The sequence below is a fragment of the Peromyscus leucopus genome, chromosome 7 (assembly GCF_004664715.2).
Source record: "Peromyscus leucopus breed LL Stock chromosome 7, UCI_PerLeu_2.1, whole genome shotgun sequence".
NCBI classification, from domain to species: Eukaryota; Metazoa; Chordata; class Mammalia; order Rodentia; family Cricetidae; genus Peromyscus; species Peromyscus leucopus.
This window is the reverse complement of record NC_051069.1, coordinates 112,848,187-112,873,884: the sequence shown is the minus strand read 5'-3', so window position 1 is coordinate 112,873,884 and position 25,698 is coordinate 112,848,187. Positions and strand designations below refer to the sequence as shown.

The 25,698-nt window shown below is 40.6% G+C and overlaps 1 protein-coding gene across 4 annotated transcripts; it reads right to left on the bottom strand.

Moving 5' to 3' along the window:
- Positions 1 to 3,150: 3,150 nt before the first annotated feature.
- Positions 3,151 to 23,395, bottom strand: LOC114685946 (C-C chemokine receptor type 2). Of its 4 annotated transcripts, none has more exons than XM_028860578.2 (3): positions 23,116 to 23,395; positions 18,349 to 19,253; positions 3,151 to 5,648 (listed from the first exon to the last, which is right to left on the bottom strand). In XM_028860578.2, the coding sequence occupies exons 2-3, from the start codon at positions 19,240 to 19,242 to the stop codon at positions 5,421 to 5,423; spliced, it is 1,122 nt and encodes a 373-aa protein (XP_028716411.2). In that variant the 5' UTR covers positions 19,243 to 19,253; positions 23,116 to 23,395; the 3' UTR covers positions 3,151 to 5,420. The 4 variants fall into 4 exon arrangements, with proteins under 4 accessions (XP_028716411.2, XP_037063977.1, XP_028716415.1 ...); XM_037208082.1 differs by having other exon boundaries at positions 3,151 to 5,849; positions 18,550 to 19,253; XM_028860582.2 differs by lacking the exons at positions 18,349 to 19,253; positions 23,116 to 23,395 and adding an exon at positions 7,965 to 8,715 and having other exon boundaries at positions 3,151 to 6,496.
- Between the last annotated feature and the right edge of the window lie 2,303 nt (positions 23,396 to 25,698).

The following is a 25,698-nucleotide window of genomic DNA, read 5'->3' as shown; positions in this document are numbered from 1 at the left end:
TCACTAGGGATGGTCCTTTGAAAGTTATAGCCTGCACCCTGGTTCTGGCCACTGCTTTCTGGACTGCTGTAATGTGAACAGTCTCTGCTGTACATGCACATATATTCCAATAGGACAGATGAACTATTCTCCTCTATAATGAACTAAAAAAACATGAGCCAAAGTAAACTTTTCCTCCCTTCAGTTGTTTTAATTGAGTAGTATTGTCACAGTGACACAAAAGTAACTAACACAAGCCAAGCTTTGTTATTTTATTTGTTAATTTATATATATATATAAATTAGATGCCAGGCCATCTAAGAGTTGCTATCTTAATGCTAAATTTTCACTCATTACAGAATTAACATTGCCTGACTAGGGCTGCAATGAACTACTCAGATTCTCAATTCTTCAGAAACAATACTTTACTAGGCAGAGTTTAAAGGGAGCTCACAAGAGCAACAAACACTAGAGATAAGAGGAGAACACTTTTGCCAACATAAGCAAAATCAATGTTTGTTTGTAAAACATCCCTAGTATACCCTTTTCTACTCAAGAGACTTGTTTTCTCTTAAATTTGAAGTCTCTAGGCTCAGCATGGGTCCCAGGCGTCATCTGACTTTTATTTGTTTTTCACTTGGAAAGGACGGGAACCTCAGAACCAGAAATTAAACTGCAAACTGAGAGCCTCAAATTCAGGTGTTTTGTATCATCACTGAATCAAGATTAATATGCTTTATAAAGCAGCTTTGAGGAAGATGGAGTTAATGTTCAGTGATGAAAATCAAGAATCTGAATCTAGACTCCCTGATCTACATGACACCTATTTGCAGGCCAGGCATGATTTTCTTCATACCCCAACCTTCACACTCTGTGTGACAGGCTCAGCCTCCAGCCATCATACCCAGTATGACAGGCTTCAACCCCAGTTTTGACTCCCAGTGTCTCTCAAACTTGGCTATTCTGAGAAGCATCTGGGGAGTTTCTAGGAGTTAAAACCACAAGCCACATTGTGGGTTGGTTGAAGCAAAATTGATTGGAGTAGAATTGATTAGAGTGTGACTCAGGGTCACTATTTGTAAAACTCCCCCATGTCACTTCAAAGTACAGCTAAGATTAAGCCAGGACCAGAATATGGCCTCCATGAATTGTAGGTCCAGCTTCTGAATTTATCCAGGCATGTTTGTAAGGGATACCAGAACCTCTCCCACCTACTCCACTCAATGACTTATCACTGACTGCCCACTGAGACTGGGGAACACTGTCATAGCATAGCTGATGCTTGGGTCCTCTGAAGTCTTCTCTGGGCTTGTAGTAGACTCTGCTATTCACCTACAGAGGGAGGCACCTAGACTTGAATGGTACTCAATGGCTTTTCCATTTTCAAGGTATATAGTTTTGTAAGAGTGTTGCATCCAAATGGAGTGATAACAGTAATGGAGAAAAGAGAAGATAAGTATCAAAGAAAACCACCTGCATCTCAACTATATTTGTTCACTTCAAACACATGGGATATGCAGATTAGAATGAAATGCAGGAGGAGTTTGGAGCATTTCACATATGTGAAAAATGCCTAGTTAGAAATAATTTCCTGACTTTATTCTAGGTCTGGGCTCCAGCATTCTGCAGATCCACCTGAAACATTTATTTCATTCAAATTGTCAACTTGTGTCCTAAACTGATGCTCTTCCTGTTCTTCAGAAGCAGTGAGAAAGAGCTGTGTGACATCTGCCCTGAGCTGCTCTGGATATGCCTCTGCCAACAGTGGAATGAAAGACACAAACAGTAAACAACCGAGTGAAACCATGTTCCTTGTTTGTGTGCTGTGGTCAATGCTGATTGCCAAGCATCCTTGTTAATTTGCTAGTTGGCCACTGGTGGGCAGTATGGAAGCAGTATAGCCCAGGTTATTTGCAGTTTTGATAGCCTTCCCATTGACTCAGTCAGGGAAAAGATTCATATCCTCCACATATGCTTTAAAAACTATTTTTTGAGGTGGTGGCACACATCTTTAATCCCAGCACACAGGAGGCAGAGGCAATAAGTGAGTTACAAGACAGGGCTACCCAAAGAACCCCTGTCTCACAAAACAAATGAAAAAACTATTTTTATAATAACAAAAATAAGCTCCTGGAATACGACAGAATTATAATAACCCAGAACTTATAATCCATTGAAGTAGTAGCAATATGGAGCCAAATGAAACATTAAAATATTTATAAAATTGTGAAAGAAATATATGCATAGTTATATGACACCTCAAGCAACTTTTCTTCATGGATTCATCCAACATATAGAAAGGTAAGAAGGACTGTATACATCAGCCATAAAAAGCTGACACTTTTTGTGATGGTTGGTATTTTACTGGAATTACCTAGAAAATACATTTCTGGCTGTATCTATGAGGGTGTTTCTAGAAAGGATTAACTGAGAAGGGAAAACCAACCTTAATGTGGACAACACCATTCCATAGGTTGGGGACTTTGACTGAATGAAAAGGGGAAAGGAAACTTAAACCAGCATTCAGTTCTCTGCTTCCTAATGCAGATACAATGTGATCAACAACCTTGCATTCCTCACAAACCATGATAGGCTGCATTCCTTCAAACTACCAACACAAGTAAACTCTTCCTTCTTTAAGATGCCTTCGTCAGGTATTTTGTCACAGCAACAAGAAAAGTTACTAGCACACTTTCTCATATCCATACAACAGCTGGCTTTATCATAGCAGATAGGGATCCCTTCCCCTTGATTCTTTTCTCTCCTCTAACCCTAGCTGCTTCCCACTCTTCTTTGCTACATTCCACCTTTGGATCTAAGGTATGAGAAGCAACCCTTTGAATCTGGTAAGAAGAAGTTACTGTACTAGCCAGAGCCCTGTCTTGCTTACTACTCATTTTGTGTACCTTCCATTAAGAGCATGACCAGCTCCAACATCTTCACACATCCTGCTTTGGAAGCTGATGCTGTAGCAGACTGAAAACCAGTATGTTCCAAACTCTCCCTGGAGCATCTATCCTCTCTCTGAACAAGAAATATGAGGACAGAAATCCCAGTGTTACATAGTTGCCATTACTAAAATTACTAACACACTTTAGGAAAGAACTTTAAATAAAAGAAAAACAATGCTCTTCCTCCCTACCATGTGCCTCCCACTCAGATACCAGACGGTAAAGTTGCATGTCTTTATTTTCAAGCAGATTCTTGACTTCTGACATCAATTTGTAAGTATATTAAAACTCTTTTGGTTGAGGGTAAACACAATTTGAAATTTACAATCTTTCAAGGCAACTCTGCTCAGGAACTACATGCTTAGAAGTAACACCTTTAACAACAAATTGTTACAACAATTTGTCTCAGGAAGAAAGTTGACTGTTAAAAATATTTTAAAGAAAATATAATCACCATCACCATACATTTAAGCTAAGGACTATATTTAAATAAGTACTATTTGGGGATGTTCTTCAAAACAACTACTTATAAAATACTCTCATAATTTTGTGTACTACTCGCTGAATGTACACTTGATTGAAAGAACAATAATGAAATTATTTTTTACAAAGCATTTTTTATAAGACTCATATCTTCAAAGAATTTACAACTTTCTATATGCTTAAGAATATAGAAATACAGAGCTGGGTGTGTTCATATACACCTGTAATCCCAGTGCTTGAGATGTAGGAAGGAGGATCATGAGTTTGAGTCTAGTCTCAGCTACATATTGGGGGAGAAAATGTGGATTCCAGGAAAGAAAAAAGCAAATGCTCATCTCCTTGCTGACAGCCACAAGGCTCTGGTTTCACATTCAGAGCTCGAGAAAAACAAGTAACACCTTTTGTTAACCAGACACTTTAATCCTCTGAGTGATTCTCACCCTTTTGTTTCTTCCCTTAGTCTTCACTATGAAGATCTTAACTGCTCCAAAATTCAAAACAATATCATAAATAGCAACTGCAAAAACAACAAAAAATCCTAAATCTCTCTGCAGTGGCTAAAAATAGCATTGCTTGTGTAAAGAAGCCATCTGTAAAGAGTTACTAAAGCCTTCAAACTTAGCCTGGAACACAGAGGGTGGTAATTACACTTTCATGACTTCTGAAGCTCACAGCAACTTGTTTCTAAAAGGATGGATTATCTCTCTGATTTGATGATTGCTAGGTAAATAGAGAAAATTGATGTTTTCCCCTCATATCTTAGGGCCTCTGCTCAAGGTTGTAAAGGTCTGGGTTTAAACTGTATAAGCAACCCTCAGCTAGAATCCACAAGGAGTCCATATTATTCCTAGATTTTAGGTTCATGATTCATATGCCAGGTGTTTCACAGCCCCCTGGCTACCCCTTAAGATTCAAAGCTGGTATGGCAAGATTTGTGTCTGAGGGAAGGAACAAAATGCTAGCCTGAGGTAACAGGTTGTAAAATGAGACTACCCTAAACCAGACTCTTTCTTGTACTCTTCTTTTGTATTTGTTGTTTCTTCAACAATTATTCCAATGTGCTTGAGCCTAGGTCTTCTTGTTCACCTCTACCTCAAATTTACCGCAAGTTCTGCTGACTCTACATTCTGTATGCAGAAGTGGTACTTTCCCACTGTCTAGGTGACTTGATTGCACTCTGACCTTATTGTTGCTGATCTACTTTCCCTAAATGCTCACCATTGTCAGTACACTCTTAGCCATGAAATAGGCTTTGTACAAACCTAACCAGGTGCTCCCACCCTGCATATAACTTGAAGGAGCAATGCTGACATGATGCATTTTGATCCAGCCTTGACATTTCTCTCCATGGCCTTTCCAGCTACCCACAAGTATACCTTTGCTTTGCTTGTGCAGTCATGCCACCCAAAGAATGGTTTCCCTCTCATTTGCTAACATATGATCCAGTTCAAATCCCTTCTTATAAAGGGATTTGTTTCCAGCCCTCCCAGGTCACAGAGAATTCACCTGATCATGCAAGTCTATAGAACTAATTCATGTAACTTAGTTATCTATCTCCTAACTAATCCCACTCTCATCTCTTCTTCTCAGGGCAAGACAAAAACCTATTTTAAGTACATATATAGCCTGAATTTTGCCTTGTAAGGGAAAAAACTGTACAAGGTATTCTTCTTGATTGATGTTGTTATTTCTGTTCAGATAGTCAAGCTCAAAAGACTCCCAGTTCTTGGGAATTTTTTTTTTTGTAGTGAATTTTTGTGGCTAAAGAAGAGTTTGCCAATAACTGGAGGTAAGCGGGAATGAGACCAGGAATTGCTACCTTATCAATACATTCTCATTTGGCTTTCTAAAATCAATCGACTTTAAAAGACCCAATCTATCTAAAATAAATATCCAAAACATGCATGTATCTTAGGCCCTCAATGATAGTAACTTCTTTTTTTAAAAAAACATTCCGACTCCCAAGCTACATAGAAAAACCAAGTGATACACAAAACTTAGCCCAGGTCATAAACCAGTAGAAACTTCCTGCTCCCCTGTGGACCGGGTATAGACTGAGTTTATACGATCAAGATTGTCTTGCTGGAAGATTGGACAGTGCTTGCAAAAGCGTTTGACAATGTGTTTTTGGAAGAACACTGAGAGATAATTCCGGAATTTTTCCCCAACAAAGGCATAAATGACAGGGTTGATGCAGCAGTGTGTCATTCCAAGAGTCTCTGTCACCTGCATGGCCTGGTCTAGTCTATTAGAACTACTGCAATTATTCAGTCCAAAAAACTCTTGGAAGGTGATCAGGAGAAGGACAATGTTGTAGGGAGTCCAGAAGATAAAGTAGACAATCATGATGGCAAAGATGAGCCTCACAGCCTTGTGCCTCTTCTTCTCATTCCTACAGCGAAACAGGGTGTGGAGGATTCCTGAGTAGCAGATGACCATGACAAGTAGGGGCAAAACAAGGCTAAAGATGACCATCTTTAACGTTTGGAAACTCTTCCAGAAATGATATTGGGTGTGTGGAAAATGAGGACTACATGTATAACGAAAACCTTCTTTTTGAGATTTGATAAAGATTATTTCTGGGAGAGAGGCAAACACTGCCACCACCCAAGTGACTCCACTTGTCATCACCCCAAAGGTGACTGTCCTGGCTTTTAAAGCAAACACAGCATGGACAATAGCCAAGTACCTATCAATCGTCAGGAGGATAATGAAGAAGATTCCACCAAAATAGCCAATGTGATAGAGCCCTGTGAATAATTTACACATTATATCTCCAAATACCCACTCATTTGCAGCATAGTGAGCCCAGACTGGGAGAGTAAGCAGGAAGAGCAGGTCAGAGATGGCCAGGTTGAACAAGTAGATGTCAGTCATGCTCTTCAGCTTTTTGCAGCTTATCAGGATGAGAATGACCAACATGTTACCCACAAAACCAAAGATGAATACCAGAGAGTAGAGTGGGGGCAGGAGCTGGGCTGCAATTTGTTTCACATTGGTTTTTTGGCAGGGTGCTGACATACCATAATCAATATCATAGAGATAGGTTGGACTTGACACTTGCAAATCCATCCTATAAGAACCTATGAATAAAAAAAAAAAGACAATGCTTAATAAAGTTAAAAGCTGTTACTGGCCTACCACAATTACAAATGGTTTTATAATTTAGTAGGTCTATGAGGCATAGATTTTTACATTTAATTTTCCCCTCATTGTATGACCTGAAATTTGCCAAAGATTCATTTTCATCAAATAAAATCTTGCTTTCCATATCAATGTGAGGTGAATTAATCTGTGAAACTGAGCCAGGCACTATGTAATTCACAGGCTAAGTACTTTATTGAAGATGCTGTTTATAGGCATTTACCCACAAATAGTAGGTGCCACACAAGTGCCAGTAAGAATGAACACTGAGTTCTAATCACTGTTCTAAGCTTCTTACCTACTCATTCATTAAATGCTTGAAGTAACTATTTGAGGCAGGTAATATTGCTCACATTTTTCCTAGATAAAAAGGCCCCAAGTACAGAGAGAATGAATAAGTTAACATAAAACCACACCACTCAGGAATAACTGTTTTTGAATTTGGGCACCATGAACCCTTAACTGACATGTGTTGTCTGTCACTTCTTGGTAACTAATAAGCTTTTTAAAGTAACATGTTGCCTCTCTGTAGTCAAGATGACATGGGCTGAAGTCCAAGTACTCTAACAGTGTCATAGAATCTACCATCAATTATTAAAATAGGCTATCTTCATCTTTTCTCTCAAGTTATTTCTGCTCCCTAAGTTGCCACCATCAAGGGCTCTCATACAAGCAGAAGAAATGATCAAGTAGAAAATGATTCATCCTTCTCCATGGGTGAATATATTACAGGCTAAATAGTTCTGTGTTCAGCCTCTACAACCAACTGGCTTCTCCTGTCCAAGTTCCACTGCTTTCTTTGTGAATTTTCTCTACTTGATCCTTGCACCTCTAAAGCTCTTCATATCTCCCACTTAGACAGTTGAGAGAAGCACCTTCAAGTGCTGAGCCAGAACAAGAATCCTCTACTAAGTGTGCTCTAGAAACTTTGATATTTGTAATTTGATATGAACTTAGACAATTTTCATGTTTCCCTCTTTTCTGGGAGACAGATGGGGCAGGGAGAGAAAGAGAGCACAAGAGACTTAGAGCTTCTGACACACATGTTCCAGGTGACCCACGGAGAGGTTTCACCTCTTCTCAGCTGAAGATAACAATTATCAAACCAGTTTTCAGCCAATATCATTGTTGTAGAAGCTATTTTAAGAGGTAAAACTCTGCTTGTTTTAAAAACACAAACTGTCTTTTAAATATTTCATTTGCAATTATGTTTTAATATACTGGATGACATCACACGCTGAAACATATCCTAAATTCTTGCCCTTTCTGTATCTTAAAGATTGTATTTTCAGATAATTCAGTGAGCACCTGGTGCTGACAGATGTCCTCTCAGGATTTCCTGTTGAAGTTTTTACTCATCACAGAAGCTGAGCTAACTGACCTGCCAAGGGCTGAGAGGTGACTTACCAGAGTTTCTTGTAGGGGGAACGGATGTCTCAGCTCCTCTGTCTGTGAGTGTTGTACAAATCAAACATATAGACAGTAAAGTAAGAAACACAATTTCTTTCAAAGGGGGTGGAGTTTTATGAGAAAGGGTATTACGTAGTGTTTCAGTATATGTGTGGGAGTGTTGGATCAGTTCTTCTTCTTTTTTTTTTCAAAGTTGCATTTAAAGCAGAAAATAGAAGGCAGCTCTGGTCTGAAATTTTATTGAGGAGCTTCCCTCCTCACATTATTTTACTTATGTTCTCTGCTCACCAACTCCACAGTCCATTAGAAATTAGAAAGAAGTAAAGAGTATTAAAGCTAAAAGAACACTTGTATCCATTACTCAAAGCCCATGTTTGAGTCAAGGGCTGTTCAAGTGACAAATAATGTACACAATACCTCAGCTTCTCACTGGTAAAGCCAAAAGGGCAAGAACATAGCTTGTTCTCCTCATAGTTGTCCTTAGTTAAAGTAAAATCCAGCCAATTTAACATCAGATAGGAGGTTCATTACAGAACAGAACCTTGTTCCTTCTTTTACCCATCCTCCCCTTCTGTCCTCCATTTACTGCTCGGTATGACTCTTTTGTGTAAACTAAAGCAACTGGCAAAAGAATATCAAAGGGTTTACCACATATTTTCCTGGGAACTAAACATATTTCTTGGTTCTCCCCTAAATCTGGCAGCTGCTGAGACACATAATTATGCATTTTAAGTAGACATCTATGAGTACCTACTCTATGCCAAATTTGAAGGTAACGGAGTGCCTCACTCCAAGAACATAATTTATCTGGAGCCATGGGAGATTTTTCATGCAACAATGAACAGAAGGGCATGATAAAATTCAGGATAATATGATAATGCTGTATGTGGCCATATCAGGTCTGCTGGATGGTGGGTGGACTTTTTAAAGACATCAAGGAATGACAGCAAAGCTGAGAGAGAACACAGCAAAGAGTTGCCAATGATACACAAGAGCCCTTCTGGGCTTCCACAGCTGAGCCGTAGAAGCAGCAGCTTTGATTTATGACCTATAGGAAAGCAAGGGAACTTGAAACAGCAAAATTACTTGTCCCTAAATCTACATGAGACAACCTAGCACATGGACCAAAGCAAGGCTTCTGCTTCCAGACTGCCACTCTTGACTCCCATCAGCTGCCTCATGTGTGTGTTAGGCTGAATAACAGTAGTCACTTCATGGTTTGTTATAACAGGCTGTTGCCTTCAGTAACTTCATTTTTCTTTATTCTTATTCCTCATTCCCAAGATATGGCCTTCTCTCCACACTCCAGAGCACCTTGTCTTCAAGGTAAGAATAGACCATCACCAGGAGATTAACATCTCTGGCTAGCACAGGATTGTCCAACTCAGGTTCCTGGGAATGTTGAGTCTACACAGAACCTTTAATCTTGTCCTCACATAAATATTCCCACTTCCCCAAACAACTTGGAATGGGGGGAATTGAGTCATCAGTTTTCTTCCTTCCAGGTGACTGGCATCCTCCATAAAGCCTGCTTTATTTTTTCCAATTATTGTCTCCCAGAGAATAATTTTCTGAGTGGTAGCAATAAGAGGCACTACAGCAAGTATATAGATAAACTACACACACAATAAACAGCAATCTCTTAGTTACTCACTCAGTGGTCTTTTCAAAATAAAGACAATTTAAAAATCTTCATTTCTTTATCATTCTCTGAGGTAGACCTCTCCAGTGCTGCTAGACAAATTTTATAATTTCATTTGTGAATACTACTGATTCTTATTGTTTCCATGTAGATCTAGGGCTTAGCCTGTGCTGAGATAGTTTCATAGGGTAATGGAAGATATGGGAGCTATAGCTCACCCCCAGAGGGCAGTGTGGAGAAGTTCTACAGGCTCAAAAGTCACTCAGACAAGGACTCCAGTGTAGTCTTGGCAAGTTACTTCATCTCTGAAATTCCATTGTCTCTCCTGTTAGTGATGTGCTAGAAGATGCATGAAAGAATTAATGCTACCAGAGATCATGCAGTGTGCCTTAGAACAGAGCCAGGGCCAAGATCACAGTTTGCAACAAGAAGTCCAGCTGAGCAAGGTATTACCGTCTCTCTATTGAGTGCCTAGTCCAGAGATGTGTTCCAGTCAGCTCCTGGGTGGAAGTTTGTCTCAAGATGCACAAGGAAATGAGGACCTATGGACCCATGGAGAAGTCTTTACTCACAAATAAACTTTGTTCTGGGCATTACAACAATAGTACACCGTGCTGCGACTTGGATTTTGGTCTCTGCTTCACTTACTGCTTTGTCCATCTCAGTTTGCATTACTTTGTTCTTATATATGTTGTACTTAGACTCCAATATGAAATGATCTTATGATTAGTTTGTCCCTCTAGACTCAATGTCCATGTGGAGTATCTCAAGCCAGTCTTCTTCTGGGACACCAGTAAGTCTTTAAGCAACTTCTCCATCACTAGCCATTGTAACAGTTTCCCTCTCCTTGCTTTGCTCTCATTGCAACATCCCTGAACCCATATTCAGAGCATCCTCAACAAATAGGGAGATGCTGATCTTTTCCTTTGAGTTCAAGGGGTCACCTACATGAACACAAGAACACAGCAACGTCATCTCAAATCCTTGTCAGTGTAAGATGGGCTGTGAAAACAGTAAATGAATCTTTTGAAAAAACAAGTATCTAGTGCTGGGGAGACAGCTCAGTGGATAAAGTGATTGCTCTGAAAGCATGAGGACTTGAGTTTGGATCCTCAGTACTCAGATTTTTTTAAAAGCCAAATGTAGCAGTGCTGCCTTTAATCCCAGTCCTGAGGGACAGAGACAGGAGGATCCCAGGGGATCACTAACCAGCCAGTCGAACCAATTAGTGAACTTCTGGTTCAGTAAAAGATCTTGTCTCAAGAATTAAGGTGAAGGGTGACTGAGGACACCTGAAATTGAGCTCTGGCCTCTACATGTTCATACACAGGTGCATGAACCCACATACACATGCATATATCACATACAGACAAATGTCTAATTATAAGAAGAAGTGGAGGAAAACAAAAATAAAAATAGCCATATTCTCATAATTCAAAATCTAGCCCCCTTTTTAATACATTTCAATCCTAAACCTTTCCCATGAACCCTTTTAAACTGTTCTCACACATATACCACTCTAGCTTCTAGGTTTTTTGATAATGTTTTTCCTCGGTATTGTGGCACAGTCATTTCCTTGTGCTGTTAAATTTTTTTATGGGCCAGGTATAGTGGGATACACCTTTAGTCATAGCACTTGAGAGGCAGAGATAGGTGGATCTCTTTGAGTATGAGGTTAGCCTGGTCTACATAGTGAGTTCCAGGCCAGCTAGGGCTAAATAGTGAGACTTTGGCTCAAAAACATTTTTATTGTGAATATATTTCTTTAATTGTAGTTTTAATTGAAGTCTTATATATTAGTTGTATAGTTTTGACAGTTTTGATTTAGATAGTTATAAAACTCCATCAAGATTTGGTGATAAGGAATATATCTTCCCTATGGACCAGCAAGGTGCCCTCTGTCTTGCCCAGGGGGTAAGTGTCATTCTGACCTTATATAGATCAGATGGTTTTTAACTTCATAAAAAGGAAATCCCAGATGCTGCTTTCCTCCTGCCTGGTATCTTTTGCTCTACATCACAACATTACGTGTGTTTTACAGATCAGATAAGATCTTTTCTGTAATTTACTAACAGGAACAATGTTATACTAATTGCCATTGTCAATGTTCTTTTGTCCTGTCAAGGAGGAAGTCCCTAGTGCCCACAAGGCTACCTTTATCAGGGTAGCCAGAGACTCCTTCCAGTCCTTACAAAAATAAGAAAATTCTATTCATCACCTCTCAATGTCACACATTGTCACCTGTGTGCCTCAGCAATGATACTTGGGTTCAATGACTCCCAGACTCTTTACCTTCTGTCTCATACTCCTGTGGTGGTTTGTGTTCCCCGAAATATTGTACACTCTAATAAACTTATCTAGGGTAAGAGAACAGAACAGCCACAATATTGAACATAGAAGTTAGGCAGTGGTAGCACACACCTTTAATCCTAACATTCCAGAGGTGGAGATCTGCCTGGATCTCTGTGTGTTCAAGTATACAGCCAAGCATGGTGACTCACACCTTTAATCCCAGGAAGTGATGGCAGGAAACAGAAAGGTATATAAGGCATGAGGACCAGGAACTAGGGCCTAGTTAAACTTTTAGGCTTTTGAGCAGCACAGTTCAGCAGAGAGGCATCCAGTCTGAGGATACAGGATCGGCTAATGAATTGGCAAAGTGAGGTAGCTGTGGCTTGTTCTGCTTCTCTGATCTTCCAGCATTCACCCCAATACCTGGCCTTGGGTTTGGTTTTATTAATAAGAACTTTTAAGATTCATGCTACATACTCTTGTCATGAAAACTGGAATTGGGAGGTACTGTGCTATTTTCCCATTTTTGTCTTTGTCCTCTAGACATTCATAATGAAAACTAAAAGCCTCTCCCCAGCCTATACACCATTTATATGCTCCATGAAAAATATCAAATCATGTAATATCCAGAGACTGTCTGCTGTATACTTTGATTAGATATGTCTGGGACATGGCATAAACCACTTAGCTCAGTTTGGAATTCTGCACAATGTGTTTGTAATCTTTATTTTAGAACAGTTCAAAGGCATGGATGTAAGGATGGGGATGGTCACAGAATCTAAACACCAGTTAAAGCTTACAACACTTAACTGTCATCTTGAGTGGGTCAGATCACACCTGCAGCTCCATGCATAACAGGATATTATGTAAGACTATTCTGATCACTGTGAAACTGGCAACCATAACCTAAGGCTGAGGTCAAGAAGTGTTAAGTGCTTCTTCATTATAGAGGAAACCACTGACACTTGGGGTTAGACATCTTTCCTGGGCTTACTAAGAAGTGACAGAACCATCTCTGTGCTGTCTCATCAACTCTTCCTAATGTCTGTATAAGCACCCAATTTGTAGGAGGACAAGAATGATGAGGCTCTTCCTCTCAAAGCAAAGTGGGGTTCTGAGAGAATCACATTTGAAATGGGGGCTTACAAAAAGGAAGGGCAGAACTCCTTACAACATGGGCCTTCACAGTGCAGCCAGTTAGCTGAACAGGGCACTAAGGGATGGAATTGAAGGTGGGGGCTAGAGGCAGGGTATGTAACTAGGAAACAAAGATATCTACTTCATGTTCACTAGGTTGCATGACTACCAAAAGAGGCACCCAGGCTACAGTTGTGTTGTGGAGCCCACTATCAGAGACAGGTAACATCATCACCCAAGAAATGGTGGGTTGGAAAAGGCCCATTTGAAGGAGATTTTACTTATCTAATATCTAATAGGTGGTCATGGGTATCCTTACTAGCTCTGGGTCCTCTGAAGGAAGAACACATCAGTGTTCATCTTTCTTGGCATCTTTGCCAACACAGAGGGGCCTGTGGCAGGGACCAGCTATGTAAAGAAATATGTGCCCTTCTCCTGGCCATATCCACTTTCCTCATGTCTGCTATGCCTGGAAAGGAGAGGCACTGGAGGTCATCTTGAGGCAGACCACAAACCAGGGCTGAGGGTAGGGGTGGAGTTGGGACAGAAAAGACAGAACTCATACCTACTTTAGGTGCAGCCTTTCAGAATCCAATTGACTCTAAGAACCAACTGAACTTTATTCAGGAGAAAGAAAATAATTTCATATTGTAAATAGATTACATTAGGAGGTTTAATAGTCACTGTCAATGAACCAAAACTTTACTCAGTTCCCTGACCTTTGCTTATGAATTGCTGAGCTGATGCGGCACAAGCTTTATGATGGGGCCAGCCGGGATATAAGTCTTGATTTATCTACCCTCTCCCCCGCCTCCCACACACATTCACCATATAGCACACCATATCAGAACCTTCTCAAGGTTACAGATAATATGTGCGGTGGTTTGAATAAGAATGGCTTCCTACAGACTCATATATATTTGAATGCTTGGTCACTGGGGTATGGCACTATTTGAAAGGATTAGGAGGTATGACCTTATTGGAGTAGCTGTGGCCTTATTGGAGGAAGTGTGTCACTAGGGGTGGGCTTTGAGGTTTCAATGGCCCAAGCCAGGTCCAGTGTCTTGTTCTTCCTGCTGCCTGTGGATCTGGATGTAGAACTCTCAGCTACTTCTTCAGCACTATTCCTGCATGTCACCATGTTCCCCACCATGATGACAATGGACTAAACCTCTGAAACTGTAAGCAAACCCCAATTAAATGCTTTCCTTTATAAGAGTTGCCATGATCATAGTGTGTTATTGGTGAAATTACTAAGGCCACTCCACATAGTTAAAAGGGAGGTTTATTTAGTGGTGTAACTTACAAGTGAAGGGATAGGTGGGTTGCAGGGTCTGGGAAAGGTGTGTCGCAGTCTGGTGGTGTTCTCTGGAGAACTCTGCTCCGTCTACCTCCAGGGTCCAGGGTCTAGGAACCAAGAGAGCCCTCGCAACCAGATCTCAGGTCTTCAGGGTCCTCTCTTGGCCCTGCCTTGTAGGCGTGACAGTTATCAAAGACTCAATGGGGGTTGGAACTTCCAGATCAAGGTTGGAATGGCTACCCACTACAATGTGTCTTTACAGCAATAGAACAGTGACTAAGACAAAATGCCAAAGTGTTCATATTTTAACAAATTCTAGCCTCTATTGGTCACTCCCTAAACCTATGCCTGTTCTTTTCCCACCCCATTCCTGAGATGCCTTGCAAGAGCACTCAGCCCAGACTCCTTTGCTCCCGTGATGTGTTTCCGTAGAGATACCTGGGTAGTCAACTTTGCTGGATATTCTCATTTGATGTAATTTTGTTGGCCAGAGAAGTCTAAATAATGAGTAAAAGCAGATGGAGTCCTTTCAGGCAACTGCAGGGTCCTCTGCACACACTCAGCCTCCCCAGCTGTTTGACAGCACAGACCACAGGCCATTTAGGCATAGTGTCAAGCCCATTATTCCACCAAAATTGTCCAAACACCCATCCCTTGGTATGGTGGCCTTTCTTCCCCTCATTTCTACTTTCCTCCAACTGTCCACTCAAAGGTTCTCCCCAGATGAATTTAGAGCTCACTTCTGGAAAGACATAACAGACAATTCCTACAAGGCAATTTCTTCTGTGGCAACAAAATCCTATTGTAGATGTTCATACTGTGCTGCATGACCAACATTGAGTTAGTCTCCACCCTCTGGATTCTCAAAAAAGTCTTACATACTCTTCTTTCCCTTTGTTCATGTGATCATATCTGAGCCCTCTGCACCTATACCACTCTCCAGGGCCCTGGACTGCAAGGTCTAAAGGACATGAAGGACATGACAGTGACATCCATTTTCACCTTATCCATCCAATCTGTAGACAGGCTATTTTTTTACACTGCATTCCACAGTAGAAAAACATTTTTAATAAACATTATCTCCCATCTGTATTAGTTAGCATTGTCTTAACAAATAATCCCCTTGGCTTATCATAGTGGACATGGATTTTTGCTCCTCTTCTTCATACTGTGGTCCTGGTTTCATTTCCCTTATCTTCTCACTCACCAAGATGCATGGCTTTAGTTTGCTGAAAAGAGCCTCACACCAGCCATGCTGAAGCTATAATTGGAAAAGGCAGATGTCCTTTGTGCTTGTCTTTTAGCAGAATAACTGGAGAAGGGTGTATAGCCTGGAAGGCAAGCTGTAAGTCACACCTCTCCAGCAGGTACCAGGTATGTGGAATTGCGAAGTAGTACAGGGGAAGATGTGTGTAGTTGTGAACAAAACAATCAACCACATTGGTATAACAAAACATATGCTTGTTTCTTTTTAATATTTCTAGCAATATAGATAGAACACTGATTTATCTCTCAAATCATAGGTTCTTAAAAATATTTACATCTTATTATCATTAAAATAAAACTATTAGAATATCGGAGGGTGATACTCTTATCCCTTACTTCTTCCAGAAACTTCTTCTTATCATGTGGTAGCAAAGCCAAAACACAAAGACTTCCAGTTCCCAGGCTGTCTGATCCTTTGTTTGTTGCTTTGTCAGATGAGAAACATACTATGGGATAGGGAAGAACATTCTTGGTTCAATTCAGGAGAGATATTTTTCTTATGAGAAGGAATTTGTCTAAGTCCTCTTTGTAAATTAAATTATTAAAGCTTTGGTTAGAAGCTGGCTTGATTTAGGGATCCTCACTCACCCAAAGGACAATCTATCACGAAATGGCACATCTAGGAAGAATGATAAAAAGGAGTTTGGGGAAAACAAGGCTGAAAGAACAAGTACACTGCTGACATGGCATCTGTGTAGCATGTGCTGGGCTCCAGATGGCTTAGACTCTGTATCACCATAGTTGGGTAAGTCCACAGATCACAAATCTAAGACCCTGTGAATCCAGAGTTGTCTATGTCAGTTCTGATGCTTAAAGTCAGAATTTTCTCTATAACTAATGTAATATATTCAAGTTTGGCAAGGTAAAACCTCTTACGGAGGTATTTCATCACATTTAAAAGTTAAAGTTTCCAGTCTTGATTTTATTTTTTCTATTTTTGATTCTTTTAAATCTTTGAATTATGTTTGTATCCAAAAATAAGGCACTGGAAGATAGTCTGTGATATGCTTCTTCCCATTCCATCAGCAATCTTTTTTATCCAGGCTTATCCTGCCTGGTAATTAAGATATATTCCTAGGTTAGGAGTATGATTTCCAAAGCAAGGGCTTCTGTCCCTGTTGCATCCATCCCTTTCTTTGCCCACAAAACATACCCAGTGCATTTTCTCTTCTGGGACTATCTAGGGGTTCATATTTGGCTGTTTCATACATACTTCCCTCAGGCCCACTGATGTTTGAAGTATGGCAGTTAAGAAATAAAAACCAATGGGAAAGAGGCAGGTGCAAAAGTAGTGGAGCAGCAGGAAATAGCAGCAATGAAATAAAACCAATTCACACCCAGATAGCAACCTTTCCTCAATGCTGAGGCATCCATTTTGCCTCTGATTCTATGTGGTTCTAAACACACATCCCTGCTATTGTGGTATTGTTCCACACATCCCCTGCCTTTTTGCTTCAGCTCTCTATGCCTGATGGAGGGACTGGCTTTTCTCCTCATTCTTGGTCACTCACTACCTCAAGTCTTTGCTCTTTCTGGAAAGATAAAAAAAGAGCCTTTATTATTTTTAGGCTAACTACTAATGATGCATATTTTATAAACAATAATTTTATAAATACTATGTAAAGAGATGTGGCTTGAAAAACATGTAAGCAATGGAGTGTGATATTGAAGATTTTCCATGTTGTCATAGATAAAAATAACAAAGCAAAAATGTGCTATGCAGTTATGTATAAAAGGATCATGGGGCTCAAATATAGTTCCCAACTAGTTATTATAGTTGCCAGATTTTCCACAACCTGATAAAGCCTTCATAATTAAATACAGGTGGGAGATGGAGCTAAAGACCAGGACATTTCTTTCCAAATGAAAAAGACCCCTGCTCATCTTCATCTTCATCCAGGATCAACAATGTTTAACTCTTCTTCCTTCTCACTCAGTCCTGACACCCTTACAACCTCCTTCCTGTTTATTCCATGCCTATCTTGTTAGAAATAAGGGGAAACATAGTGAAGATTGGCAAAATAGTATTAACACAAGGCAATAAGGCTCTTCCTAGAGACAGAGATGAGTTCACTGCAAAGCTGAAGATTCTATCGACATTTATTCTAGAATGTTGCCTGAACATGTATTATATATACAAGAAGTGATGTAGTTCTGTCTTGGCATAATCCTAAGGTTCCTGGATACCTGATTTAAAGGTCTCTATTCATCAATATATCTTTGAGTAGTGGTTCTCAACCTTCCTAATGCTATGACCCTTTAACACAGTCCCTCATGTTATGGTGACTCCCAACTATAAAAATATTTTTGTTGCTACGTCATAACTGTAATTTTGCTACTGTTACAAATTGTAATGTAAATATCTGTGTTTTCTGATGGTCTTAGGCAATTCCTGTGAAAGTTTCATTCAGCCCTCAAGGGGTCGAGACCTAAAGGTGAGATTTATTGTCTTTGAAGCTTGTTGCCATATACAAACTGTTCCTGGTACCTGCCAAAAATACAAACTGCCACTTGTTTTACAACCCAACTGAGACTTCTTGCTCCCCAGTAGAAGGGGTGAATGTTGAGCTCACTCGATCTGCTGTCTCTCTATAGAAAATTGGGCACTGTTTGCAGAGACGTTTAGCAATGTGCTTTCTGAAGAATATGGAGAGATACCTTCGGAACTTCTCCCCAACAAAGGCATAAATGACAGGGTTGATGCAGCAGTGTGTCATTCCAAGAGTCTCTGTCACCTGCATGGCCTGGTCTAAGTGATTGGCAACCACACAGTTACTTAGTCCTAAGAATTCCTGGAAGGTGTTCAGGAAGAGAACAATGTTGAAAGGAGTCCAGAAGAGAAAGTAGACAATCATGATGGCAAAGATAAGCCTCACAGCCCTGTGCCTCTTCTTCTCATTCCTACAGCGAAACAGGGTGTGGAGGATTCCTGAGTAGCAGATGACCATGACAAGTAGGGGCAAAACAAGGCTCAAGATATTCCTCATTATTGCATGGAAATTCTTCCATATTAATGGAAAATAAGGACCACAGGTGTGATGATAATATTCTTCTTTGAATTTAGTAAATATAATTCCTGGGAGAGAGGCAAACACAGCCACCACCCAAGTGACTCCACTTGTCATCACCCCAAAGGTGACTGTCCTGGCTTTTAAAGCAAACACAGCATGGACAATAGCCAAGTACCTATCAATCGTCAGGAGGATAATGAAGAAGATTCCACCAAAATAGCCAATGTGATAGAGCCCTGTGAATAATTTACACATTATATCTCCAAATACCCACTCATTTGCAGCATAGTGAGCCCAGACTGGGAGAGTAAGCAGGAAGAGCAGGTCAGAGATGGCCAGGTTGAACAAGTAGATGTCAGTCATGCTCTTCAGCTTTTTGCAGCTTATCAGGATGAGAATGACCAACATGTTACCCACAAAACCAAAGATGAATACCAGAGAGTAGAGTGGGGGCAGGATCCAGGCACCAATTTGCTTCACATTGTATTTATGACAAGGTTCACCATTATCATAGTCATAAGGTGTGGTGGCATCTTCATCAAGCTCTTGGATACTTCTTGTAATCAGAGAATGAGATGTTGACAGTATGCCATGGATGGTCTGAGGTAACATATCACTGTCTCCCATTTCCCTTGCTTCTGTGGACAGAGAACAAAATGATTACCTATAACACAAATATCAAATTCCCTAATCTAAATAGCCTAGCCTGACTCAAGCAGCATCTAGTCTTCAGTTTCTCTTTTATAGTTGTCTTCTTGACACCATGTGTTTATCACTTTCCTTTTATTCCTCATAGTAGATACACCTTGTCAACTCAGTAACCATTTCCTTAACACCCTTGATATTCCCTGGTGAGCATGTTTCTCATCGGAAGACTACAAATGGTGTGTAGTGGGTAGCCATTCCAGCTTTGATCTGGAAGTTCCAACCCCCATTGAGGTTTAGGTAATTGTCATGCCTACAAGGCGGGGCCAAGAGGGGACCCTGAAGACCTGAGATCAGGATGGGCCAGCTCTCTTGGTTACTGGACCCTGGGTGCTGGAGTTAGACCGAGCAGAGTTCTCCACCGCCGGACTGAGCCATATCTTTCCCAGACCCTGTAGCCGATCCCTTCACTTGTAAATTACCCCACAAAATAAACCTCCCTTTTAACTACATGGAGTGGCCTTAATAATTTCACCAATATCTGGCACCCAACATGGGGCAAATTTCAAAGGCCTGGGTAGCTCCCACCCTCAGCTTCCTCCCCAGCTGGTGGGCACTTGAAGCTGCAGGGTACCGCCTACAGAGCTCTGTAAAACCAGGAAAAACCTACATGGTTTCATTCCTGAAAAGGAGCTAATCTGGTCTCAGTTCTGTGGCAAGTTTAGTCCTCAGACCAGCGAAACTGCTATTAGTGAGACATTCCCCCTACTCCCTGAGTGCTGGCTCCGCATCCTAGCCTGAGGCTTTCACAGTTTCACCTAGTTAAAATAGACACAGCACTGTCCCTGGCGCCACCCTACTCAGGCACAGAGAGGGCTTGGAGCTGTGCCTGCTGGCAGACCTGGAGCTCTGTAGGCGGTACCCTGCAGCTTCAAGTGCCCACCAGCTGGGGAGGAAGCTGATGGTGGGAGCTACCCAGGCCTTTGGAATTTGCCCACGTGAGCGCCAGATATTGGTGAAATTATTAAGGTCATTCCACGTAGTTAAATGGGAGGTTTATTTTATGGGGTAACTTACAAGTGAAGGGATCGGCTACAGAGTCTGGGAAAGGTGTGGCTCAGTCCAATGGTGTTCTCTGGAGAACTCTGCTAGGTCTAACTCCAGCTTCCAGGGTCCAGCAACCAAGAGAGCTGGCCCATCCTGATCTCAGGTCTTCAGGGTCCTCTTTTGGCCCCGCCTTGTAGGCATGACAGTTACTGAAGCCTCAATGGGGCTTGGAACTTCCAGATCAAAGCTGGAATGGCTACCCACTACATCAGTGCATGTCTGGATTTGTTACCTCCTTTGCATGTGGTGAACAGGAGTATGACACATCACTGAATGATAAGATGTAATTAGGAGGTTTCTATGGAGGTTCTTCCCCAATAAAAGAGACGAGACACAAAAGAAACACTGCTGGCCCCTTCTCTTATTTTAACTTGCCTAGCATAAGCTTGGTGCTTAGCACTATAAACAAAAGACCTAGACATTGTAAAGAAACCACAAAGGGGGCTCACTTTCTGACTTCTTATATGAGAAAGAAAATAACCAATTGTAAATTGCATCATCCATTCCTTGCATCCAAAAGCATTCTAATAACCCTCTCAACTCCTGCCTCCACCATTCTCCCACACTCCTTTTGACAAGGTTTCAATGACAACCCAATGTAAATGCTTTAACTTTGTTCCAAATTCATTCTCATTGAGCATTAATTTCCTTATTCAAAACCCTGTTTAAGGGGCTGGAGAGATGACTCAGCAGTCAAAGGCACTTACTGCTCTTGCAGAGAACCCAAGTTGGTTTCCTGGACACACAACAGGGAGCTCATAAAAACTTGTAATTCCAGTTCTGGGGGATCTATAACCTTCTGACCTCCATGGGCACCTGTACACACTTAATTCACATAAACTGAAGTAGGCACACATATTTACACAAAATAAATAAACAGATGAATCTATTTTTAAACCTTTTTTTAGCTTCTAAGAGGACGTTCCTACCTGACTACTTATACATTTCTTTTGTGACATCTCATTACTTATTCCATAAAAGCTCCCAGGCATTATACTTGGCTTTTGCCCCCTTTTACCTTTTGTTTCTTGCTCCAAAATTCTTCTAATTCAGATTGGCTGGATTATGTCATATAATCTCAGGATTTTGATTCTCCTGAACGCCTATTTTCCAAGGCTCTATGTTCAAGTCCCACCTTCTCCAAAACCTTATTTTTTCACTATTTGATGGTATCTCTTCATGAATTTGTCCATACAGTCAATATTCATTTAGCATCTACTATGACTTATACATGAAGAGACACACACATATACTGCTATACATGATTTAGATTTGGTGGGACCTCATAGTGGTTGATCCACTCACTAGGGCAACTTGCTTCTCAGTTTCATCTCCAGTCATTTCTCACATTCCCAGTCCTGTGCACAGCTACAACCATCATCTCTCCATTTCCTTCATGCCTTGGTGATTTACTATGTGTATGTCCCTTGGCCTAAAATGGCTCCTATTCATCCTACCTCCTACTCAAATTTCCCTTTTCTTGTGAAGCCTAATCTGCACCTTCTGACAGATCACTCTGCTCTTGTGAAATTTAAGTAAGCACTTATCATGCTATCTTTTGCATACTATGCACCTCTCTGAGGTTAAGGAGTGGCACTGTTTTTAATCTCACTCTTATAATTTCATCTGCCTAAAAGAGTTACCAGTAAATACTAGCTGAATGAGTACACACAAGTCTATATTTATAATTATAAAATTATATGATGTAACATCATTAGATCTTGATTGTTAAGAATACCTTTTCTTGATATTGACCTTGATATATCCACCTATATAGCACAGCATTTTTCCATCTCTTCAATGATAGTCACATTTTACAAGCTTGCATTTCACATCACTGAGCCATATCACTAGACTGCAAAAACTAAATGAGATCTCTGATGAAAGTCAAGATGAAAATGTATGTGTCTGAATAATTACATTCTTTTTTTTTTTTTTTTTTTTTTTTTTTTTTGGTTTTTTGAGACTTGTGCAGCTTTGGGCCTTTCCTGGATCTCGCTCTGTAGACCAGGCTGGCCTCGAACTCACAAAGATCCGCCTGGCTCTGCCTCCCGAGTGCTGGGATTAAAGGTGGTGTGCCACCACCACCCGGCATGTCTGAATAATTACACTGTACTAAGTACTAGTCAGTTCCTGAAGTTCCAGCTGTTATGGAAAATACTAGGCAATTCATCTAACCCTGCATATCAAGGAGCCAACAAAGTGACTGGAAGGTACTGCCTGTGCATCACTTTGGGTATCAAAACCTAACACCCAGGACTGCAGGAAAGCTGCCTTTTTTTTGGGGGGGGGTCTTTTCAGCTTGTGTGGCCCTCATGAGAAGAGCAAAAGCCATATTTAAATGGAATATTTTGGTTCTGGACTTAGACTATCCCATATATAGACTAGAGTGAAAGATTTCATGGTAGAAAGTTCTAGAAATTTAAGCCCTCTGCATACTAAGTAAACTTGTGGATGCCTAGAAGATGACCAGGCAGAGTACTTTTCCTCCCTTTGTTGTCTCCTTTTAATCACCTGATCCCCAAAGGATGGTCCCACCCAGCAACACCCTCATTTCCTGACTGCTACTAGGGTCTTTCTAACATTTCTTAATGCATATTACACCCTCTCCTCTACCTGAATCTTGATCATTGTCTCCACAGGCAAAGGCTGTACAACCTCTCAGGCTGTCTCTCTAGTGCCCTGCACCTCAAGCTTGGAGATGCTTGAGCTTAACATTCAAAAAGTCATGGAAAAATCACAACTCACCAGGGATGGCTTCTTCTTGGTAGCACTGGTATCTCAGACTTCTCAGCAACAAAAACCTCAGATCTGGAGGTAGAAACTTGGTGTGCAGAAGTAGGAAATAAAGTTTCCTGCAGAAAGAGAAGGCGGAGATAGAACAGCAAGTGATGGTAAAGATTTGAAGAAAAAAATCAAAGATTTACAGTTCTTCTTTTCCAGCCAGGAACATTGTATACTGGGCTGAGGTCTCCACAGGATTAATTTTGAAATCTTGCTTATGCAATTTTGAGTGTGAGTCAGCCACTCCCTGTCCCCCTGCTTCAGTATATTTCAACTCTGAGCTTCTTTGACTTACTTCCATAGCTTTTCCAATCTCTGTTCTCTTCTCTGTGTTATTTGGCATGGCCCAAGTGCAATAGAACCCGTTACTCCCAGAGAATAAATACTAATGAGGACATTGGTCATAACAGAAGAAATGCAATGAGGTTTCACTGAGACTTGTGTGTTGCTTTCAGAGTATTGTGAATTGGAATCTGGTTACAAATATTACTTAAATAAAGCTTTCTAATGAAGGAGAATGCTTAGTGATCTTTTGTGTTAAGGATTTTCTTAGCAAGAGGAGCTCTCTTATTATTATTATTGTAGTTCACTTTCCTCTGAAAGAGGCTTTGTTTAAAACAAAATCTGCATCATAAGCACCTACTTACATATGTCCCTAATGTTCTGCAAATCTGGACAGAGTTATCTGAGCTGGTCTCTGGAACTCTGCAGTATTACCAGACCTGGCAGTCAGAATCTTCTAAGCATTGATTTTCCCAACAGTCAAACTTGAATCATCAGAGCTCTGGGTCTTTGGATGGGTAAATGGCTATGAAACAGCTCATGGGTCATCTTGTGTACAGTAGATGTTAAGCAAGAGACAAGGAAACCCACCAAAGCCCTATTGAGAGCAGTGGACAGAGGGTTGCCACCACTGTAAGTGATGGCAGCGGCAGGGAAGCTTAGTGCAGACCAAGAGTCCTTTCCAGATTTCAGGAAGTTGGCAATCATGTGTATAATATTTAGGTTTTGTTAAGCAAAAACATCTCCAGTTTTTCTTAGAAAGTTTTCTTTTCTTGTCCTAGAACAGATCCATTTCTACAATCAAGACCCCTGGTTAAGACTGTTTTTCACTTCCATCTTCATACTATGTAGATCACTAGTTCTAGCCATGGCATTTTGAAAACAAGGAGAAATGCAGTGTTGGTTAGGTAAAAAAAATGATCTGACTCTAGGGTATAGAAAGATGAATAGGGTCAGAAGAGCCAATACTCAAAGACTAGCCACAATGGAAGCTACTACCCCTGTGTTTTTCAGGAGGCCTATGTTTACCCCAGAACATGACTCTGCCATGTTTGTTGGCATATTGGTGGTTGGTGAACAGCAGCAGATTCAGAAAGCTCTCTGCCCTCCCCTATTTGTCCAAAAGCAGAACATACAGTTTTTAAGGGTAAAAGGTATCCTCCTACCCTAGAGAAAAACAGCTAACCACTGAAGACAACTTTAGATCTTTATCAACCTGGAAATTATACCAGAAGAATCAACACAAACTTTACTAACTAGTCTTTTGCTGCCATTTTCCAACTGTCCCACAAGTTTCCACCCACAGAGATGCAAATTCCTTTTTTCTTTGTTTTGCTACTTCTTTAAACTTACTATACTTTGTTGAAGACAAGTTGAAATCCAAAGCCACGTGTTTGAAAAGTACTTGTTCTCTCCAAATATTAAATATACTTCTTTTTCCCCCCTTGTTAATTCATCATTTGATACACAAGTATAATCCTACTAAGAAATTTCCAGATTGAGGAAAGAATTTTGTTTTCCTCCATTAGAACTTGAAGGGTCAAAACAAAAACAAAATAAATCCACCACCTGAACTCTGACATTCAGAGCTAAAAATAAGTTGCTATTATTTGGCAAAGCAGGGCGGAAAAAAGACCTCAACTGCCTACTCCCACTTTATGATCCCCTGTCTGCCTCCCAATGAGTAGACCCTACAAGACAAGGGACCAGTAGGAAGTGAACATGTCCACTGGAAGCTCAGAGTGGATCTTGGAGGAACCACAAAACTGTTCTTGCCACCTTCATCTCATTTATACCATATCAATAGTTAGAAATTTGTGAATTTACATCTTAAAGTCTTTATGTGGATAAGGAAAACAGAAAGGATGCCTTTGTGTGAGTTTGAGAACTCCGTATCTATCTGCCAGCAATGGGTTCATGTTTTTTAGGATTTTTAGTCAGAAAGATGAGTCTTTGAGATACTTCAAAGCCAACATATCACCAGCTGCACAGCTCTGGTATACCTGCTAGCTAAGCAGGATTCCAGTGAAGTCATGGCTATGGTGCTTCAGGTTGCCTGGAGAAGGATGAGGATCATCTCAATTCTCTGCAAACCAATGAAATGAAAATCATTTGTACTCCCCAAATGCTGTAAGAAGACTGACACTGGACATGAGAGGCTTAAAATCATGTTGATTATCACTTTAAAGGTTAACTGAAGGTTATGTTCTCTCAAGTGACTTAAAGGGATTAATTTGAACCTCATTGGGGGTTAAATCACTCAAA

Excerpts from the sequence above, each read along its gene's own strand:
- LOC114685946 (XM_028860578.2), bottom strand. The coding sequence starts at position 19,242 with ATGGGAGACAGTGATATGTTACCTCAGACCATCCATGGCATACTGTCA. Across the intron at positions 5,649-18,348 it reads TTGCCAATCACTTAGACCAG|GCCATGCAGGTGACAGAGAC; the intron begins GCCATGCAGGTG and ends AGACTAGACCAG.